The following is a 24,582-nucleotide window of genomic DNA, read 5'->3' on the forward strand; positions in this document are numbered from 1 at the left end:
AAACAATGTATTTTATTGCTCTCAGAAGTGATATTGATAAAATTGCATGTCACCAATTTGCATAAGTAGGACAAATATATTCTGCATTATGTTTCTTTGTCCATACTTTGTCGATATAGCGGAAACATGGATTGCGCATGGGCAGCCGGTACATCCTGTGTTATGGGTGCAAGATTGTCAACAAAGGTCTTGAACTCTTATCTTTTCTTATATTTGGGGGATCTACTGCTATTTTCGTGAACTGTTCTAAAGAAAGATATTTTACACAGTATTGTTGCCTAAAATAGGATAGTGTGTCAATGTTCATTGGTTATTGTAAAGTAGATTTTTTGGTTGTACCACAGGAATTCGTAGCTGTACACAAATAAACATATTTTTTCTTGACCCATGTATTTCCGAGACCCTTGGGAATTAGTAGCTGCATGCAAATGAACATAGTTTATATTGACCCATGTGTCCTTCGACCTCGTAGGATCGTGGACCCTAAATAAGTATTAAATGTCCATGGTAGGATACATGGGTAAATAGCAAATACGTTTAGGCCTAATTATTACGAAGTGGCCCTGACATCCAGCTGTCAAAACATATATTTTAAAACTCGGTTTCAATTGATTGACCCAGATGAAAGTAAATATTAATATTGCATTTTGTAAATTTCTCTCTAGTTTTAACAATTGTAAGTGTAAACAAATAAATAAATAAATGTGTGCCTTATGCAGAATTCAAACCACTGCAATAGTGAAAATTTACTGACATATTGACATATAATTAGACACAGAGTCTGGTAAATGTGTTAAACATCTTGACCTGTATAGTGCAAGTGCAAGAGGTAAGATTTTACAGAAATGCTAATTTACATGATAGTTTATTTATGAACTTTTTTGTTTGGGAATTTCAGTCTTTGTTCATTTCTACACATGCATGTTTCGATTTGTAAGAACTCTAAATGTATACTTGCAGCTTAAATATGTTGGAAAAGCTGATTTTAGAGGTATATAGGACGTTTGACCATGAGCAAATCTTTGACCCAAGCTAATTTTCTTCGATGTAGATAAAGACAGTACAAACATGTGGTAAAAACTTCATCATGGGATAAGGACTTGCTCACAGTCTGATTTTTCTCTTGAAGTGAGACAAATTGTCTTTTTTCACTCATTCGAGCCATAAGGATGTATAAACCTGATCTTACTAATGTAATAAACACAAAAAAGGCTAGTTTTCGGTCATTTTATCTTGTTTGATCATTTCATGGTGATATTTCAAAGCCTAGTCACCATCCAATTTGACATTTCCAGTGGGACAAAACAACTCTTTTACTACATCATCCTTACTGTTACAGGAAGCTATGGCTGCTCTGCAAGATGGTTTATTGGATCATTTCTGTCCTGACATTTCCATGTGTGTCATTTCTGTTGATCATAGATCACCTTCTATGTTGATGAGTCAGGAATACTTTGACATTTGGGAATGTTATTACTGAAACCTCTCCATGTGAATATGAAATGCACAAAGCATCTTAGCAACATTTTAGCTAAGATATATTTTGTATTTATTGTGTACTGATTGAGCTGACAGTAACACCAAACTAAACTCACTAAATCACTATTACATTTTTTGTCAAACTTCTGTTATGTACAAATGATATGTGTGATATGTATTCTAATTTCCTGTGGCTACAAATTCACCAAGGGTTTTTAGTTTTCTTCATCCCATCCAAGTATCGTACAATTCAAATCAACACATACCTAAGGTAACGATCAAACCATGTACCTTTGTCCCAAGATCAAACCATGTACCTTTGTCCCAAGATCAAACCATGTACCTTTGTCCCAAGATCCAACAATATATCTTTGTCCCATGATCAAACCATGTATCTTTGTCCCATGATCAAACCATGTACCTTTGTAACAAGATCAAACCATGTATCTTTGTCCCATGATCAAACCATGTACCTTTGTCCCAAGATCAAACCATGTACCTTTGTCCCAGATCAAACCATGTACCTTTGTCCCAAGATCAAACCATGTACCTTTGTCCCAAGATCAAACCATGTACCTTTGTCCCAAGATCCAACAATATATCTTTGTCCCATGATCAAACCATGTATCTTTGTCCCATGATCAAACCATGTACCTTTGTAACAAGATCAAATCATGTATCTTTGTCCCATGATCAAACCATGTACCTTTGTCCCATGATCAAACCATGTACCTTTGTCCCATGATCAAACCATGTACCTTTGTCCCAAGATCAAACCATGTACCTTTGTCCCAAGATCCAACAATATATCTTTGTCCCATGATCAAACCATGTATCTTTGTCCCATGATCAAACCATGTACCTTTGTAACAAGATCAAACCATGTATCTTTGTCCCATGATCAAACCATGTACCTTTGTCCCATGATCAAACCATGTACCTTTGTCCCATGATCAAACCATGTACCTTTGTCCCAAGATCAAAGCATGTACCTTTGTCCCAAGATCAAAGCATGTACCTTTGTCCCAAGATCAAACCATGTACCTTTGTCCCAAGATCCAACAATATATCTTTGTCCCATGATCAAACCATGTACCTCTTTGCCATGATCAAACCATTTATCTTGTCCCATGATCAAACCATGTGCCTTTTTGCCATGATCAAACCATGTACCTTTGTCCCAAGATCAAACCATGTACCTTTGTCCCAAGATCCAACAATATATCTTTGTCCCATGATCAAACCATGTATCTTTGTCCCATGATCAAACCATGTACCTTTGTAACAAGATCAAACCATGTATCTTTGTCCCATGATCAAACCATGTACCTTTGTCCCATGATCAAACCATGTACCTTTGTCCCATGATCAAACCATGTACCTTTGTCCCAAGATCAAACCATGTACCTTTGTCCCAAGATCCAACAATATATCTTTGTCCCATGATCAAACCATGTACCTCTTTGCCATGATCAAACCATTTATCTTGTCCCATGATCAAACCATGTGCCTTTTTGCCATGATCAAACCATGTACCTTTGTCCCAAGATCAAACCATGTACCTTTGTCCCAAGATCAAACCATGTACCTTTGTCCCAAGATCAAACCATGTACCTTTGTCCCAAGATCAAACCATGTACCTTTGTCCCAGATCAAACCATGTACCTTTGTCCCATGATCCAACAATGTATCTATGTCCCATGATCAAACTATGGTCAGCGTACTTATTTTCAAGAATGTTCTGAATACATATGGTGACAACATGAAAATCTTGTCTCAAAAGTAAAACTTTTAACTAACTCTAAATTGTGAAAACAACATTCAGTTAGAGGCAGGACGTCAACCGTTCTGAAGCTTTGTTTGTAAACAATAGCTGATAACCGCCAAGCTTACTCTGCTCTGCTCTGCTCACCAAATAAAGCGAGAGAAGTTTCTGCTCCAGTTACCACACCGTGGGTGTAGGCCTATCACATGACCAGACTTTCCTCGTTTGTAAACAAACACACTTATTCTGAAATAAGAACTGACAGGCCTAAGCAAGCCTTTCAGTGGGCTTTACATATTATTTTGCATAATTGTGTACCATGATAACAAGTTACATACATCGTGATAACAAGCTCCATACACCATGATCACAAGTTACATACACCATGATAACAAGTTACATACATCGTGATAACAAGCTCCATACACCATGATCACAAGTTACATACACCATGATAACAAGTTACATACATCGTGATAACAAGTTACGTGCACCATGATAACAAGTTACATACATCGTGATAAGTTACATATACCATGATAACAAGTTACATACACCATGATAACTAGTTACATACACCATAAGTTACATACACCATGATAATAAGTTACATACATCATAAGTTCCATACACCATGATAACAAGTTACGTGCACCATGGTAACAAATTACATACACCATGATAACAAGTTACATACATCTTGATAACAAGCTCCATACACCATGATCACAAGTTACATACACCATGATAACAAGTAACATACTTCATGATAAGTTACATATACCATGATAACAAGTTACATACACCATGATAACTAGTTACATACACCATGATAACTAGTTACATACACCATGATAACTAGTTACATACACCATGATAAGTTCCATACACCATAAGTTACATACACCATGATAATAAGTTATATACACCATGATCACAAGTTACATACACCATGACAAGTTATATATACCATGATAACAAGTTATATATACCATGATCACAAGTTATATACACCATGAAAACAAGTTACATACACCATGATAACTAGTTACATACACCATGATCACAAGTTACATACACCATGATAACTAGTTACATACACCATGATAACAAGTTACATACTCCATGATAAGTTACATACACCATGATAACAAGTTACATACTCCATGATAAGTTACATACACCATGATAACAAGTTACATACTCCATGATAAGTTACATACACCATGATACAATTATTGAGGGAGGCATGGCATTATGTTATGGTGTAACAAGTCCATGGTGTTCATAGTTTCATGCTTTATTTTTTCATTGCAGGAGGTCTTGCTGAATGTACTGAAGTGTTTAGTAATTTTCTATTCACTTTACTATGTTGTCAGCAGTATCTGCTTCGCAGCCTACAGGTAGGACATATCAGCCACAGAAAATATTCTGAGTTTCTTGATGTCATTCTTAGGGATGCATGATACATTAGAGGGGGTCTCATCGCCTTTAGTCGTCTGTAGTTGTAGAGGGGCACTGCTGGCCTACTGGTAGTCTCTGGTCTCATCACCCCAAACACTATGATTCAATGTGACGGGTTTGTCAGAAACCAGTTATTCTGGGTTTGAATCCCAGGATTACCATGCTTGTGCTTCGAGGTTTGTCAGCACCAGGACCATGCTTGTGCTTCGAGGTTTGTCAGCACCAAGACCATGCTTGTGGGTTTCATGTTTAAGACCTGCACCACTTCATGTTTTCACAGCGTTCTCATGACTCAAACTCACTCACTCACTCGCTCACTCATTGTGTATATAGATAGAATAGAGGACTGAATACACCGTTAGAGATGAAGACATGATGACTGTTTTGTTATGACTTATAAATATTTCACACATGCTGTTTGTGTCATTTGTATGCAATTATCTGTTTTTGTTTTGTGGTCGTCCACAGACTGGACACATTTGATGGCAAGATCCCATTCGATTTCCACACCTGGATAGACCTGACCCAATGCTGCAATAACTACACATCAAAACAGATGGGTAAGCAGAGAGCATTACACACATTAGATGGATAAGCAGAGAGCATTACACACAACAGATGGGTAAGCAGAGCTTGACACACAACTGATGGGTAAGCAGAGAGCATTAGACACATTAGATGGGTAAGCAGAGATCACTACACACAACAGATGGGTAAGCAGAGAGAATTACACACAACAGATGGGTAAGCAGAGATCACTACACACAACAGATGGGTAAGCAGAGAGCTTGACATACACAACAGATAGGTAAGCAGAGAGCATTATACACATTAGATGGGTAAGCAGAGATCACTACACACAACAGATGGGTAAGCAGAGAGCTTGACATACACAACAGATAGGTAAGCAGAGAGCATTACACACAACAGATGGGTAAGCAGAGAGCTTGACGTACACAACAGATAGGTAAGCATATATTATGCCATACACAGCAGATGGGTAAACAGAGAGCTTGACATACACAACAGATGGGTAAGCAGAGAGCTTGACCTACACAACAGATGGGTAAGCAGAGAGCTTGACCTACACAACAGTAATTTTGTAGCATGCAGAATAATGTGTTTCGGGGCATGTTCTGATTGTTGATCCAGCTGTGATCTTTGACGTTCCCATGTCAAAGTTGTCTTGGCTCAAATCACTCGGTACATGTCAAAGATAAAAGTTGATTTGTGAAAGTTGGGTTGGTGTTATCATGTTGATCAGACTAGGAAGGTTACAACATATTGTTGTTGTTTTTAATAACATTTTGTTGTTCAGACTAGGAAGGTATAACATGTTGTTGTTCAGACTAGGAAGGTATAACATGTTGTTCAGACCAGGAAGGTATAACATGTTGATCAGACTAGGAAGGTATAACATGTTGTTCAGACTAGGGAGGTATAACATGTTGTTGTTCAGACTAGGAAGGTATAAAATGTTGTTGTTCAGACTAGGAAGGTATAACAAGTTGTTCAGACTAGAAAGGTATTAAATGTTGTTGTTCAGACTAGGATGGTATAACATGTTGTTCAGACTTGGAAGGTATAAAATGTTGTTGTTCAGACTAGGATGGTATAACATGTTGTTCAGACTATGAAGGTATAACATGTTGTTCAGACTTGGAAAGTATAACATGTTCAGACTAGGGAGGTATAACATGTTGTTGTTCAGACTTGGAAAGTATAACATGTTCAGACTAGGGAGGTATAACATGTTGTTGTTCAGACTAGGAATGTATAACATGTTGTTCAGACTAGGAAGGTATAACATGTTGTTGTTCAGACTAGGAAGGTATAACATGTTGTTCAGACTAGGAAGGTATGACAAGTTGTTCAGACTAGGAAGGTATAAAATAATGTTGTTCAGACTAGGGAGGTATAACATGTTGTTCAGACTTGGAAGGTATAACATGTTGTTCAGACTAGGAAGGTATAACATGTTGTTGTTCAGACTAGGAATGTATAACATGTTGTTCAGACTAGGAAGGTATAACATGTTGTTGTTCAGACTAGGAAGGTATAACATGTTGTTCAGACTAGGAAGGTATGACAAGTTGTTCAGACTAGGAAGGTATAAAATAATGTTGTTCAGACTAGGGAGGTATAACATGTTGTTCAGACTTGGAAGGTATAACATGTTGTTCAGACTAGGAAGGTATAACATGTTGTTGTTCAGACTAGGAAGGTATAACATGTTGTTGTTCAGACTAGGAATGTATAACATGTTCAGACTAGGAAGGTATAACATGTTGTTAGGATTTGGAAGGTATAACATGTTGTGCAGACTAGGAAGGTATAACATGTTGTTGTTCAGACTAGGAAGGTATAACATGTTGTTCAGACTAGGAAGGTATAACATGTTGTTGTTCAGACTAGGAAGTTATAACATGTTGTTGTTCAGACTAGGAAGGTATAACATGTTGTTGTTCAGACTAGGAAGGTATAACATGTTGTTGTTCAGACTAGGAAGGTATAACATGTTGTTGTTCAGACTAGGAAGGTATAACATGAGGGTCATTGAAAGAGGCAAGGCTCATCTTCCATCTGTGTTGTGAAGTTACCTTACTGCTGTGTTTCTAGTGAACCTGATCTCGATGGAGGTGACGTACGCTGTGAGTGGCCTGGGGTACAGCTGTGTCAGCTACCACTGGGTGTGGGACTACTCTGTCACCACCATCATCATCCACATCCTCCTCTGCAGCGCGGGTGAGTCCATAACATTCACTGCTGTTTGAATGTAGAAGACATTCTTTGGCCTTAATCCTGGGGAGCTATGTGTGAAGACATGGCAATTCAATGGCAGACCTGTTGTAAGAGAAACAGATGTACCGTCCGCGAGACAGGAGTTGATTCAAGGTGAAATCCCTAGAAATGTAAACATAAGGATTTCAGCATCTATGTAAATAATTTATAAAAAGTTTGCAAAATTTTAACTCATCCATAAGACATACAAAATCAGTGGCCAAAAGTTATGCAGACAAATATAAGTTTAAAATTCATTCTTTTCACTGAACTTCTGACTATGGAAATTAGTCAGATAAAACGTTTAGGTATTGAAATCAACATAAAGAACAGTAATATGTGCCAATTCACCAGAACTATGGCACACCAACTGGGTGCAAGCTCCTCACATCGACAGTACGTTCCCAGAGCTCTCTATACTATCGCTGCCACCAGTCAAAACTCCCCACTGTGAATAGGTGGCCACAACCATGCTTGGAGTTGAACTCGCAACCGAATGACCGTCATGTTTACAAACAAGTGACGACTGTCGTGACGCCTAATACACTTATCGCTGCTAAATTACTTTCTTCGTTTGTCAATTTGAATTTCTGTTTCATTAAAACTATCATGTTATTGATATAGTAAGAATGTAAGGGAGAAGTTGGTTGATTTTCCGTTAGTCTGCAATCTAGAACCAATCTGATTATCAAAACAACAAAGTAAATTCATCTGGAAAACATGGTCAGTCATAAACCTTTTCAAATTGAAATATGATGGCATTCCCAAAGACATAAACAAAAGTATAAACGTTACTACATATTGGGTTGGAGGGCAAATTTCAAGATTCTTGTAATGGCTGCGCCCCCACACAGGTGGCAGCGATGTTACCGAGAGTGTAACGAAGGTGTCACGCGCTGGGAAGGAGCTTGCAACTTGTATGAAAGGGAGGTAACTCTGAATTTGCACCTGCAGCGATAGAGCATGAAACATTTATCATCACAGCTAGATATGACTGGTGTAGTTTCAGACAGGTTCACCAGGAGACGTGCTTGCTATTTTTTGTGTCTGACAGGTTCACCAGGAGACGTGCTTCCTATTGTTTTGTGTCTGACAGGTTCACCAGGAGACGTGCTTGCTATTGTTTTGTGTCTGACAGGTTCACCAGGAGACATACTTGCTATTGTTTTGTGTCTGACAGGTTCACCAGGAGACATACTTGCTATTTTTTGTGTCTGACAGGTTCACCAGGAGACGTGCTTGCTATTGTTTTGTGTCTGACAGGTTCACCAGGAGACATACTTGCTATTGTTTTGTGTCTGACAGGTTCACCAGGAGACATACTTGCTATTGTTTTGTGTCTGACAGGTTCACCAGGAGACATACTTGCTATTTTTTGTGTCTGACAGGTTCACCAGGAGACGTGCTTGCTATTGTTTTGTGTCTGACAGGTTCACCAGGAGACATACTTGCTATTGTTTTGTGTCTGACAGGTTCACCAGGAGACGTGCTTGGTATTTTTTTGTGTCTGACAGGTTCACCAGAAGACGTGCTTGCTATTGTTTTGTGTCTGACAGGTTCACCAGGAGACGTGCTTGCTATTGTTTTGTGTCTGACAGGTTCACCAGGAGACGTGCTTGCTATTGTTTTGTGTCTGACAGGTTCACCAGGAGACGTGCTTCCTATTGTTTTGTGTCTGACAGGTTCACCAGGAGACGTGCTTGCTATTGTTTTGTGTCTGACAGGTTCACCAGGAGACGTGCTTGCTATTGTTTTGTGTCTGACAGGTTCACCAGGAGACGTGCTTCCTATTGTTTTGTGTCTGACAGGTTCACCAGGAGACGTGCTTGCTATTGTTTTGTGTCTGACAGGTTCACCAGGAGATGTGCTTGCTATTGTTTTGTTTCTGATATTATAAACCCTTTTTGTGCTTTCTGCTGCTAACCCTTTGGATGCCGAGGTTTTTTTCTGACTCACATTTTCCTAAGATCGGAAAAGTGAAGGTTGAGCGAGAATTGCGCTCACGTGGCACTGGATCTACCTCTGGCTATAAAATTACTATACTATATGTATATTAAATTTCCTTAACTGCAAAAATTACAACGGTTTTAAATAAAGACACTTCTAAGTGTTGACCGAGAATTTATTCTACAAGGAAAAACTGAACGACATAACTACATATCAAATGGAGTTATATGCGTATGCATAACGACATTCATTCAATGCCAAAAATAGCATGCCGTAAATGACAAAAAACTGATTTTTCTCTTATAACTTCAAAAGGAGACAGAGAGGTTACACACATACAAAGAAAAGGGGGCATAACTCTGCTATGCTCAGCACCAGTTAATTGTAACTCAGGTCACTTGGTGAGAATTAGCTGTGGGTAAGGACAATATATTTTCGTGGTGTTTTGTTCACGAGGAAACCAAACTATTTCTACAAGAATATCGATATTGAAACTATTTACATTTAGTTATTAAAAAAAACATAAGAAATGATGAAATCGCACTTTATAAAAAAGAGGTAATAGAGAAATGGATGGCCCTTTCTAAGCTATAACTTAGTCCTTAGATTCCAACATTCTCCTGATTGTGTAAGTGTAATTTGACTAATGTTGCATCATTATTAATGGAGCACTAGTCTTATCATCAAATGAAATGAAATACCAAAAATATAACACCATTCCTTTTGACGTCATGGCTGGTTTTATGTCTTTGATAACATCAGAGAAAGACGACACTGGTATTTTGATTAATATATATCTCCCCTAATTTTCGTTCGTGGTATGGAAAATCTTGATGTGTAAAACGGTATTTGACGCTTTTTCGACACGACATAAAATGACTGCTTTCACCAACTAAATAATGTCTTGAATATGTAAACATTTAGATAGTTTATCGTGTATCTTACTGGACAAGACACGCACCTGTTTGGCATCAATGTACATAATGAAATACCCAAAACAATATTTCAAAACAACCAAAATTATATTCAATATTGGATATATCTGTTCATTATTATGTTATTATTTCTCTTCATCTCGTCTCAGAATTACACAATAAAAGATGAGAAGAAAGCTCTATTCCTATAGAATTATCAGGATAATTACCTGGAGAAAGAAAGTAAACAGTTTAATATCCTGTGATCGCAATATTGAAAAAAGAATGAACCCATTGATTATATAATGAAAAACGAGAGGAATAATTCGTAAATTGTTTGTGACTAAAGTGCACCTGGCGAATCGTTAGATATCGCTGTTCTGTGTATCAAACAGCATAAAAAATAATTCCAAGACCAAGACAGTTCTTTCAGAAATGTACACATATATTTTAACGAAAAATATTATCCATTTTGTTAAAGTAATATATTCAGTTTTAGTTATAAAATGAAATGGCTATTCATGGACATTGGTTATATGAATTTATAATACACCTCATCTTGCAACACTTGTCCCAAGGAAAGAAATATTGTATTCGACACTATAAACATATTAATTGTTATGTAAACAATGTTCAAACAAACAGGAGATTATCAAAGATTTGTTCATACATGTCGTGGCCTATATTTACGTATGATATCATTTTGAACATTGACAGATATCCAAAGTGAAATTAATTGTGTGAAAATTTTTATAAAAGATATGCAAAATCTACATCATAACTGAAACTGTAAACAGCATAGTACAATGATCGTGTGCACTCGCATTCAAGGACCTTCACCTCAAAGAAATTACCAAATATGTACAACAATGTTGACGTATGACATCACTAACTGTGACCGACAAAATGGTGTGTTCACTGTCAACAGTACGCGGAATTTTAAAAGGGGACTTTCGTTGATTCAGGGATCATAAATGTGACATGAAAGAAATCAGAAACATTCTGACAATGTATGTACTGTTATTTGTTGTTATAATTTGCATTGAAACAAACAGAAATAGTCAGAAATTCTGATAAATACTGTTGTCGTTGTGCGTGATTGTGTCAGTCATGGCGTCACACAGGACGGTAACTTTGACAATTTCTGTTGAAAATATCAAATCATTGAAATATATCTATTTTTAAATTCCTTAATTCTTCCTACGATTCTCGTCCCATGCATATTCTGAAAATGTTGAGCCAATATCTTGAACGAATAGACGAATGGATAGCTCAAAATAGGAGAAAATGCTACACAGCATTCGTTTTCTCACCTAACTTATTTTGCTTGATTTCATCCAGCCACTTTGTATTGGTGACAAAGACCACTGGTCATTTGATTCTAAAATGTATGAGGAATTCAAGGATGTATCGAATCTAAGTTTGAAATATACGTGATGTTACAGACGTCTCATAACCGGTGTACCTGAAACGTGATTTTGTAAACACTATCCAATATGGCGGAAAGTTCACTTTGGTGTTCGTGTATGTGTATTTTCCAAAACATTCTAAACGATTCTAGGGTTATCGGAGACGTTTTGGAATGATCATTGGTGATTTCATAAAAGACAGATACCCGTGATCACTAATATGCTATTTTTTAAATTCATTTCTCTGAGTAAATATCTAAATCTTTCAAAACATGCTGTAAATAACGCCGTGAGTGGTGATTTAGTAATGTTTAAAAAATGGTGACATTAAAGATGTACCTAATTTTCAGAGGTCATTTTCAGTACTTTTGCTTGGCCTAAAATGCCAGTGGATGATATCACTGAATAGGGAATTTCCCACCTTATGCAAAACTGTGAAGTGTATTTGTGTGAGTGATGTATTTTGAAATTTATTCGACTTCAAAGTGAGGGTTGTAGAGGAGGGACATATATGTCCCTGTGGCATCCAGGGGGTTAAGCTTTGAAACATTGTTAAGAGCAATTTATCTTATGATAAACAATTTATGTAACTGTTTCAGCAGTGTCAGATGCATTTCAGTAGGAATAAACTGTGTAACTGTGAACCTGTGCATGTCTGTGTTGTTCCATAATTCACACAATGTGCTGATATTGTATAAAATGCAACACAATGCATGTGTCACATACGTCCATGCACTCACGAATGTCCAAAATCTGTCACTGTCGCATGTCTTCAAAGTGGCCACACATACGTATCGCGGTACACATATTTACATCAAATCATGTCTAAATGTCTTGACTATAAATATTTCAGAGCAGGTTCAAAAGCTAGTTGTAGACTCATGTGTGCAGTGGCTCTTTGTAATAGTGAACTTGAAACTCTAATTACAACACATTTTGCAATATCTGACTGACAAAAACACTGGAGAGTCATTAAAGTAATACCCGGGATGTGATTTCTTTTAGCAAGTGTATCATCTTGTATCGATACAGGAAAAAATGTATCATATTGTCACATGAACACTCATGATGCACCGGTGTACCGATGTATTGTTTCATCCCTTGGTATCCCTCTCTCTCTTGTCCAGTCGATGAGACACAAGTCAGAGAGCAGAAGGCTTCAACTACCCACACCTTGCTCGTAATTCCAGCATTCAAGAACATCCGCTCATGAAACTTCTAGAATGATGTAGTCTGTCTGGTGTTTTCAACAACAAAGGGAGGTAACTCAATCACACTACCGGTGCAGGTTGGCCACCAGATATTGTACAAGTGGTTTATGTAATTGCTTCTGCTAACAATCATAAGATATCGCAATACAGTAATCTGCCACATAACAATATGTTTTGCTTTTGTCAGTGATGCTGAACTTCCCGGTGAACTGGTCATGGTGGATCTGTTTAGGTGAGAGTATTTTACATATACTCAACAACAAAAGTTCCTGTGACACCAATATTTTAGTGTATTTTTCAAACAATTAAAGTTCGGTTTTCAATATTGTAGTACATGTATGGAATCAAGTCACAAAAACGCAACTGCTACAGAAAAGCATGCATTCCATGCAACAGTTGACTTTTATGCAAGGCCCATGCATTTCACTACCCAGGAAAGGGGATAAAAACATGCATCGTGCTGACAACAACCACTCAGAAAAACCACAAAATTACGCAATTATTCAACATTACGAAAAGCAACGCCTGTCTGAAAATAAGTGTCTGCGAGCCATTTGTATGCTTGAAGCAGGATCGAGTCAAAGTGATGTTGCAAGACAATTTAACGTCCACAGAAACACGATTTGGTGTTTATGGCAACGTTGGCAACAGACGAATGCAGTCAGAGACCATCCTCGGAGTGGCAGGCCACGCATAACCAATAATCGACAAGACAACTGGATTAAAACAACACACATACAAAATCGATTCCAGCCAGCAACAGTGACTGCAAGAAGCATCCCTGGCCTTCGACGAATATCTTCACAAACCGTACGTCGTCGCCTCAGATCTGCAGGGATTGTCGCCAGAAGACCCGCCAGACGTCCCATTTTGACAGGAAACCACCGTCAAGCACGTCTACAGTGGTGCAGACAGCGTCTACGCTGGACAGCCATGCAATGGGGACAAGTTCTATTCACTGACTAGTCTCGTTTTCACCTCAGCCACAGCGATGGACGGATTCGTGTGTACCAACGTCGAGGTGAACGTTACGTCAATCATTGTGTCATGGAAGAAGATCAGTTCGGGGGCGGCAGCGTTATGGTATGGGGTGGGATTACAGCAAGGGGATGGTGGTAGAGGGAAATCTCAATGGACAGCGCTACTGCGACGAGATTATCGGCCCTGTTGTTCTACTGATTTTGCATCGTCATGGCCCAGGCATTACCTTTCAACATGACAACGCCCGGCCTCATATTGCTCGACTTGTTCAGGATTCTCTTCAACAAAACAACGTGAATGTCATCCCCTGGCCAGCTCGCTCCCCTGATTTCTCACCAATTGAGCACATGTGGGATGAGATGGATTGGCGCCTTCGACGTCAACCACATGTTCCACAGACACTCCAGGAACTTCGAAACATGCTCCAGCAGGACTTTGTGGGACGCCTGGTCCATTCCATGAAACGAAGATTTGTTGCTTGCATTGCAACCAGAGGTGGACACACACACTGTTGATTTGTAAATTGACGTTTTGGCATGTTCATGTTTTTTATGAAATCACGCATTTTCTGCAGCCAGTATGGCAAATTAAACCATTTGAACACTTACAGGAGTCTTTTATCTGTTGCAAACCAAAATTGTTTCAGATTTGGGAAAAATCATAACTTTTCTTTAAATCTTATTCAATGTCACAGGAACTTTTGTTGTTCACTATATATGCTTTGTTGTTTACATTGAATAAGTTACTGACTGCAGTAATGCTTATTGCTATTATAAATGAGGACATATCAAGTTGTCATAATTCTATTCTGTATATTGCCTCATGGTGCCCTGTTGCTAATGTTATCTGTAACTTTGTCTCGACAACGTGTCCCCGTGGGGATTGGGGATGAGAATACGTCCCCAGCATGCTGGTCGTAGAAGGCGACAAAAGGAGTCAAGTGGTCAGACTCAGTGACTTGATGTAATGTGTGTCATCGCACCCTGAGGGCATGGATCACTGGATTATCTGGTCCAGGCTTGATTATTTACAGACCGCCGTATCATTTGTCTGTGGCGTTGTCATCATTTTGCTCTGAAACTTTGTTCCAATAAAGCTGAAACTTGGCACACACCGGCCATGTGTTAATAACATGTTTTTGATTAGATATGAAATGATATAGAATTGAAAACTTCAGTGTACTTTGGTACTGTGATTGTTGACCAGTTCCCCATCTGTTGTTAGGGTGTGGACTGCTGATGCAGATCGGCCTCGGGGAACTGTTGGCGCTGGTGAGACGACGGAAGAAGCTGGCTCGCGTTACACTGTCACCGGAACAGGAACCTATGAACTTCCTCTACAGAAGACTGTGATCCTGGCATAAGCAAGGGACACAACTCTGCACTGTAGAATGTCCCTGTATCTGTCGGCTGAAAGAATTCACTGAGGCCACGAGAGGATATGTCTGTGATACTGTGTTTCATTAAAGGGGTAAACGTGTAAGACCCACATCACTTCGGCCTTGTCTGCCTTGCAAAGCTGCCATGATGGCGGAACTGTAGAACCAGCTCCCTGTAGTATGTATCCCACCATGCTGGTCTGGAGTCAGGTCATGGGAATGCAGTATTTGATACAGCCTCACATGATCAGACTTCAAAGATCAAATGTCTGTCAATATACATCAGTGCGTTCACTAGCAGATACGTCAGTGATATACATCAGTGTGTTCACTAGCAGATACGTCAGTGATATACATCAGTGCGTTCACTAGCAGATACGTCAGTGATATACATCAGTGTGTTCACTAGCAGATACGTCAGTGATATACATCAGTGTGTTCACTAGCAGATACGTCAGTGATATACATCAGTGTGTTCACAAGCAGATACGTCAGTGATATACATCAGTGCGTTCACAAGCAGATACGTCAGTGATATATATCAGTGTGTTCACTAGCAGATACGTCAGTGATATACATCACTGATTTGTCAAACAATACATAGTGATACAGAATGAACCTTACAATGAATCGTATCATTGAATTGTTATTGTAGTGAATTGTTTCAGCCTCAGTGTGTGTAAGTCTTTGATGATATTCTACAATGGCAGGTGGTAAAAGCTGATCTTGTTTTGTTAGGGTTTCACTGAATATATACTTGTGGAGACATTTTACCTGTTTCAAAGTAAATGGGCAGTGAAGCATGACGGACATGACTGACTGACTGACTGACTGCCGTATATAGCGGTACTAGCAGACCGTCCAGATTAACAATGAGTAGATGGATTTCATCGTCTTTCCAACCATGTGCCTGCAAGAATTGTATATGCTTATTTATTTTTCTACAATGTTAAATTGATATTTTGCTGTAATATGTACATACTTGAGAAAAGGACAGTTCTCTGCCTTGTACGTCCAGGACATAGTACTTGTCTAGATGTTTGACCCACAGTGTGATACTTGTCAAGATAGGTGATGCATCATGTATTCTACAGAGACTTGTGATGCAGTAGTAAACACAAATGGTCAGTGTTATATGTATGATAATTGGATGTGTATTGGAAGGCAGAGTCGCTCCACGTTCAGCAGGTCGTGTGATCCTGGGGCCGCATGGACTGAAGGAGTGTGACAACTGATCAGGGTAGAGACTTCTGTGTTCACCTCTCACACACACACACGCACGCACACCACATACACACATACACACACACCACCACACACACACACGCACGCACACACACCACACACACATACACACACACCACCACACACGCACACCATACACACACACACACCACATACACACACACACACACCACACACACATACACACACACCACCACACACGCACACCATACACACACACACACCACATACACACACACACACACCACACACACATACACACACACCACACACACATACACACACACCACCACACACGCACACCATACACACACACACACCACATACACACACACACACCACATACACACACACACACACCACACATACACATACACACACACACCACACATACACACACACCACCACACACCACATACACACACACCACACATACACATACACACACACACCACACATACACACACGCACACCACACACACATACACACACACCACCACACACGCACACCATACACACACACACCAGATACACACACACACACCACACATACACACACACACCACACATACACACACACCACCACACACCCACACACCACATACACACACACCACACATACACACACACCACACACACACACGCACCACATCACACATACACACACACCACCACACACGCACACCACACACACCACATACACACACGCACACCACACACACACGCACGCACACCACACACGCACGCTCGCACACACGCACACCACATACACACACACACACACCACCATGCACACCACACCCACACCACATACACCCACACCACATATACACACACACCACCACATATACACACACACCACATACACACACCACACACATACACCACTCACACACACACACTCATACACACTGACATACACCACACACCTCGCACACGCACACACACACACACACACACACACACACACACACACACACACACATTGACCTTATGAAGAAGGTATTTGTCGTGTTGTTTGTGTGAGTAGAAAAGAACTGAACAGGGTTCCTTGCTTGTGTATCTGCTGCTATTTGAGAGGTGTACTTCATATTGCCAGTACAACTTACATCAGCCATGGTCGTGGACTGCCAACACTATTTCGTGTCCGACAGATGATCCGAAACTTTCAGTTGCAATAAGGTCATTCTATGTTTCCCAGAGTAAGTAAAATTAGATTATATTGTTTGTCTCAACATAAGAGTCATCAGTTATTTTGTGTAATGCGAAAGCTATCTGAGATTACCAAGCACAGGGTACTGATGCATGTTCATGTTGATAAGCTTCACAATTACAACTATAGGATTGAAGTAGCCAGTCAACATGAAGCATTATTCATATTCTCATTGAGGCTTCTGAAACTACTGACTGATGTGTGTCCCCTCCCTCTAGGAAGTGTCGAGCAATAATCTCTGAGCTGATGTGATACACTGGCAGTGGTTGTGACCAGTCTTAATCCAAAGACGAAGATGCACTATTGACCTTTGTGGCCTTGCTCATTTCCTTCATCATGCTGTGTCATCATCGTCCGTCAAACTGCCAATATGTGTTTACTGAAGTGTTTGCTGCTATTCCGTCCATGTGTTTACAAACATCAACATTTCTTATCAGTTTTTGTCCATTGGATATTTTTTGATACATAATAACATGGCACAATACTTATGTTTTACTTATCACATTTATTATTCTTGCTGTTTATAGAACTTTGATTATCCAGAATTAATACATGTTTTATTCATAACCTGTATAATTGTCCTGTTCACAGTGTTTGACTGAGACACTTGCCTGGTGGCCATGATGGATGAAACTATCGATGTCTGTAAAACATCAGCGACCTGGCGGCCTATTCACGAAGCAGTCTTAGTGCTAATATTGGCATAATAGTGTCATAGCAAAAGAATCTAAGCTAAGTGTCCAAAGGCTTTTACTTGTCCTTGTGATTGTTCACTAGCCCCAGTGGTAGAATGGTTATCTCACACTGCAGTCTTAGTCACAATAAGGCTGAAATATTGTCCATGTGACTAGAAATCTAAATAAACTCACACACTCACTCACACTGCAGTCAGAAATAATATCGTAAACAATATCAGTTGAATCATTTCCCTGTGGAGCATTCACGGTACTTAATGCTGGAGTTGAACATTGCTGTTTCTAGGTGAAGCCGTGCATGGCTATTGTCCAAGATTTGTTTTCAAATTATTTTGGTTGCAGGTGTGTTTTTAAACTGAATGAAAAGAATGTAAAATGTTAGTCCCTGTATATTTCGCAAAAATATGACATATTTGCAACGTCCTGCAACTGCGACATGGCTAATGCAACATTCTCTGAAAGCAAAATCGTTGTTGCACATGTCGCAAGTTTGCGATAATTGCAACTGTACTTACGCATATTAATTTATCTCATTTTCGTTTTTCCTTTGGCATCTTCCTTTCCACTTCTGACAGTAGTCTTCAGTACTTGCTACATCTGTCTATAAAGGACAACAGCTTTACTGTAATATCCTTCACTGATCAGTTGTGCATCACAGTAACATGAGGCTACAGCATTGATCATAACATCAACATTGATCTTTAAAAGCAGTTAAATTGTTTTATCTTTTAAACTTACGTTACATTTAATAAATAAGAGTTATAAAATTTCAATCTTGGGAATTTCCTGAATAAATTGCTGACGTCATTGGGAAACACCAAGCTTATTTTGCCTCCATCACAAAAGAGGTAAGATTTGTGACTTGTGTCGTGAGTAAGATAATGTGAAAGATTTAAGACCACTTCTGGCTCATATGGCAGTCATAACGTCCGTCCGTCATGTTTCGTTTCCAGATCATAACTCAGAAACCGTTCAATATTTTTTTTCTTCATCAAACTTTGCAGGTCTGTCAGGTACATGCTGAACTGGTGCCTTTTGCTATTTCGAAACTTTAGAATTTTTTATTTTTAATGTTTCCATGGCAGCAAGATGGACTTAGGTTCTGTGAGGGTAGGGTTCGTTTCCGGAGCATAACTCAAACCGTTCAATATTTTTTCATGAAACTTTGCAGGTTTGTCAGGTACATGCTGAACTGGTGCCTTTTGCTATTTAGAAATTTTAGACATTTTTTATTTTTTACGTTTCCATGGCAGCAAGATGGACATAGGTTTCAAACTCTTCTTTTTTTACAATTTCCATGACAAGTTCCACCTCGGTTAAAAAAGGTTGCAGTTCGTTTAGATTTAATTATGTCATAAATTCTGCAACAGGGGCGGGGGATATAGCCACGTTAATGGCCAACTCTTGTTTTTATAGTAAGGCATTTAGTTTTGTCTTGTTTTGCTAAGACCGCTTCGTGAATAAGCTGTCAGATCGGTAGGTCACATCGATGCCATATCAGTGACCAGATCAGTACGTCACATCAATGCAACATCAGTGACCAGATTGGTAGGTCACATCTATGCCACATCAGTGACCAGATCGGTATGTCACATCGATACCACATCAGTGACCAGATGGGTATGTCACATCTATGCCACATCAGTGACCAGATCAGTACGTCACATCGATGCCACATCAGTGACCAGATTGGTAGGTCACATCGATGCAACATCAGTGACCAGATCGGTACATCACATCGATGCCACATCAGTGACCACATTGGTACGTCACATCGATGTAACATCAGTGACCAGGCCAGTAGGTCACATCAATGCCACATCAGTCACCAGATCAGTCACCAGATCGGTACGTCACATCGATGCCACATCAGTGACCACATTGGTACGTCACATCGATCCCTCATCAGTTACCACATTGGTATGTCACATTGATGCCACATCAGTGACCACATTGGTACGTCACATTGATGCCACATCAGTGACCACATTGGTACGTCACATCGATCCCTCATCAGTGACCACATTGGTACATCACATCGATGCCACATCAGTGACCAGATCGGTACATCACATCGATGCCACATCAGTGACCACATTGGTACGTCACATCGATCCCTCATCAGTGACCACATTGGTACGTCACATTGATGCCACATCAATGACCAGATCGGTATGTCACATTGATGCCACATCAGTGACCAGATTGGTAGGTCACATCGATGCCACATCAGTGACCAGATCGGTATGTCACACTGATGCCACATCAGTGACCAGATTGGTAGGTCACATTGATGCCACGTCAGTGACCAGATCGGTATGTCACATTGATGCCACATCAGTGACCAGATTGGTAGGTCACATCGATGCCACATCAGTAACCAGAATCGGTACGTCAGCTGTACATGGTCAGGCATCCTACTGACCATTTAGGAACTATCGGGGTAATGGTTGGCTTCCTGTCTCAGGCCGAGTGTGACGCTGGTGTTTTACAGAAGATGCCAGTTACTGATTTGGGGTTGAAAAGTCTATTGTTGTTTCAGAATTTTAGAAATGTTTTGTTTAATGGTAACTTTGTTCTCTGAGAACTTGTGTCATGAACTTGGTGATAACATTGTTTAGAAGTCAGCACAATTTTCTTATCACAATTCTCACATTACTCAATGTCCAGTGTCATATGTTTGTCAGCAGCAAGTGTCTGTTATTTGATATATTTTCTTGTTGAAGTACTTTTCTTTATTAGAACTGTACAGGATCCTGTTTTTGCCTTCAAGTTATAAACAGTTTTATGCCTCCATGTTTTATTTGTCTTTGAAGGGTAGGATGGTAGCCGTGAGGCTCACATGACCTCTGCAGTGAGAATAACATGGCCCCTGCCACGAGAGAAACATGGCCCCTGCCACGAGAATAACATGGCCCCTGCCACGAGAATAACATGGCCCCTGCTATGAGAATAACATGGCCCCTGCCACGAGAATAACATGGCCCGTGCCACGAGGTTTATATGACCCCCTCCTCCACCACCACGAGTAATACATGGCCCCTGCCTCGAGGTTAACATGACCCCTCCACCACCACGAGTAAAACATGACCCTGGCCTCGAGGTTACCATGACCCTACACCAACATGAGTTATACATGACCCTGTCCTCGAGGTTTACATGACCCCCTCCACCACAAGTAATACATGACCCTGGCCTCAAGGTTACCATGACCCCTCCACCACCACAAATAATACATGGCCCTGGCCTCCAGGTTTACATGACCCATCCACAACCACAAGTAAAACATGACCCTGGCCTCGAGGTTTACATGACCCCTCCACCACCACAAGTAATACATGACCCTGGCCTCAAGGTTCACATGACCCCCTCCACCACAAGTAATACATGACCCTGGCCTCGAGGTTGACATGACCCCTCCACCACCACAAGTAATACATGACCCTGGCCTCGAGGTTGACATGACCCCTCCACCACCACAAGTAATACATGACCCTGGCCTCAAGGTTACCATGACCCCTCCACCAACACAAGTAATACATGACCATGGCCTCGAGGTTAACATGACCCCTCCACCACCACAAGTAATACATGACCATGGCCTCGAGGCTACCATGACCCCTCCACCACCCGGAGTAATACATGACCCTGGCCTCATGGTTTACATGACCCCTCAAACAACCACAAGTAAAACATGACCCTGGCCCATAGGTTTACATGACCCCTCCACAACCACAAGTAAAACATGACCCTGGCCTCGAGGTTTACATGACCCCTCCACAACCACAAGTAAAACATGACCCTGGCCTCAAGGTTTACATGACCCCCTCCACCACAAGTAATACATGACCCTGGCTTTAAGGTTTACATGACCCCACCACCACAAGTAAAACATGACCCTTGCCTCGAGATTAACATGACCCACTCCACCACCACAAGTAATAATAAAGACAACATTGCCTCTGCCCTGTACAATAAAGACAACGATGTCTCTGTCCTGTATGATAAAGACAACGGTGTCTCTGCCCAGTATAATAAAGACAACAGTGTCTCTGTCCTGTATAATAAAGACAACGGTGTCTCTGCCCTGTATAATAAATACAACGGTGTCTCTTCCCTGTATAATAAAGACAACGGTGTCTCTGCCCTGTACAATAAAGACAACAGTGTATCTACCATGTTTAATAAATACAACGGTGTCTCTGCCCAGTACAATAAAGACAACAGTGTATCTACCATGTTTAATAAATACAACGGTGTCTCTGCCCTGTATAATAAAGACAACGGTGTCTCTGCCCTGTACAATAAAGACAACAGTGTATCTACCATGTTTAATAAATACAACGGTGTCTCTGCCCAGTACAATAAAGACAACAGTGTATCTACCATGTTTAATAAATACAACGGTGTCTCTTCCCTGTATAATAAAGACAACGGTGTCTCTGCCCTGTACAATAAAGACAACAGTGTATCTACCATGTTTAATAAATACAACGGTGTCTCTGCCCTGTATAATAAAGACAACGGTGTCTCTGCCCTATATAATAAATACAACGGTGTCTCTGCCCTGTACAATAAAGACAACGGTGTCTCTGTCCTGTACAATAAAGACAACGGTGTCTCTGCCCTGTATAATAAAGACAACGGTGTCTCTGCCCAGTACAATAAAGACAACGGTGTCTCTGTCCTGTACAATAAATACAACGGTGTCTCTGCCCTATATAATAAAGACAACGGTGTCTCTGCCCTATATAATAAATACAACGGTGTCTCTGCCCTGTACAATAAAGACAACAGTGTATCTACCCTGTATGATAAAGACAACAGTGTCTCTGCCCTGTATGATAAGGACAACGGTGTCTCTGCCCTGTATGATAAAAACAACGGTGTCTCTGCCCTGTACAATAAAGACAACGGTGTCTCTGCCCTATATAATAAAGACAACGGTGTCTCTGCCCAGTATGATAAAGACAAGTGTATCTGTCCTTATGATAAAGACAACGGTGTCTCTGCCCTGTATGATAAATACAACGGTGTCTCTGTCCTGTATAATAAATACAACGGTGTCTCTGCCCTGTACAATAAAGACAACAGTGTATCTACCCTGTATGATAAAGACAACGGTGTCTCTGTCCTGTATAATAAAGACAACAGTGTATCTACCCTGTATGATAAAGACAACGGTGTCTCTGTCCTGTATAATAAAGACAACGGTGTCTGCCCAGTATGATAAAAACAACGGTGTCTCTGCCCTGTATAATAAATACAACGGTGTCTCTGCCCAGTATGATAAAGACAACGGTGTCTCTGCCCTGTATAATAAAGACAACAGTGTGTCTACCGTGTCCTCGAGGTTTACATGACCCCATCCACCACAAGTAATACATGACCCTGGCCTCAAGGTTACCATGACCCCTCCACCACCACGAGTAATACATTGCCCTGGCCTCCAGGTTTACATGACCCATCGACAACCACAAGTAAAACATGACCCTGGCCTCGAGGTTTACATGACCCCTCTACCACCACAAGTAATACATGACCCTGGCCTCAAGGTTCACATGACTCCCTCCACCACAAGTAATACATGACCCTGGCCTCGAGGTTCACATGACCCCTCCAAAGACAACGGTGTCTCTGCCCTGTATAATAAAGACAACAGTCAGAGCTCCAGATAAGCTGCGTATCTGCGTGAAATACGCATCAGAAATGCAGAAATACACAGTAAAATATAATCCAAGCGTATCAAATACGCAACGAACATTACAGATACGCTACAAAAATAAAACTTGTGCGTATCATCAAAATATTGTGAAGTAACCCTGCGTATTCGATTAGCAAATCAGCAACTTATTTTGAAATTATAAAGGGGCATTCCGTCAACCTTGCCAAACTCCATGATGACAGTTACATCATGATCATTTGCCATCACACTTTCTTGTGGAAGTATCGTGGTATAAAGCTCACAAACCCACACGACACCAGTTTGCAGGGACTAGATGAATAGTGTTTTTAAATATTTAACTTAAATACCCACATGTGTAAAAACTAGTGGGTAACAGAAATTTGAATACGCAGGTAGAATTACTGATACCCAATG

At 40.2% G+C, this 24,582-nt stretch overlaps 2 protein-coding genes across 2 annotated transcripts; both read left to right on the forward strand.

The window, feature by feature from the left end:
- Window positions 1-126: 126 nt before the first annotated feature.
- Window positions 127-17,012, forward strand: LOC139479194 (putative transmembrane protein 244). Its single transcript, XM_071262027.1, has 6 exons — window positions 127-186; window positions 4,562-4,647; window positions 5,177-5,268; window positions 7,328-7,453; window positions 13,158-13,202; window positions 15,176-17,012. Exons 1-6 carry the CDS (start codon window positions 127-129, stop codon window positions 15,301-15,303), a joined length of 537 nt encoding a protein of 178 aa, XP_071118128.1. The 3' UTR covers window positions 15,304-17,012.
- A 5,386-nt stretch (window positions 17,013-22,398) lies between these two features.
- On the forward strand, window positions 22,399-23,712 carry LOC139478337 (uncharacterized protein DDB_G0283357-like). The gene has a single exon (XM_071260771.1). The coding sequence runs from the start codon at window positions 22,399-22,401 to the stop codon at window positions 23,710-23,712; it is 1,314 nt and encodes a 437-aa protein (XP_071116872.1).
- Window positions 23,713-24,582: the final 870 nt, after the last annotated feature.

The sequence above is a fragment of the Haliotis cracherodii genome, unplaced genomic scaffold (assembly GCF_022045235.1).
Source record: "Haliotis cracherodii isolate W230 unplaced genomic scaffold, xgHalCrac1.p SCAF_4, whole genome shotgun sequence".
Lineage (NCBI taxonomy): Eukaryota > Metazoa > Mollusca > Gastropoda > Lepetellida > Haliotidae > Haliotis > Haliotis cracherodii.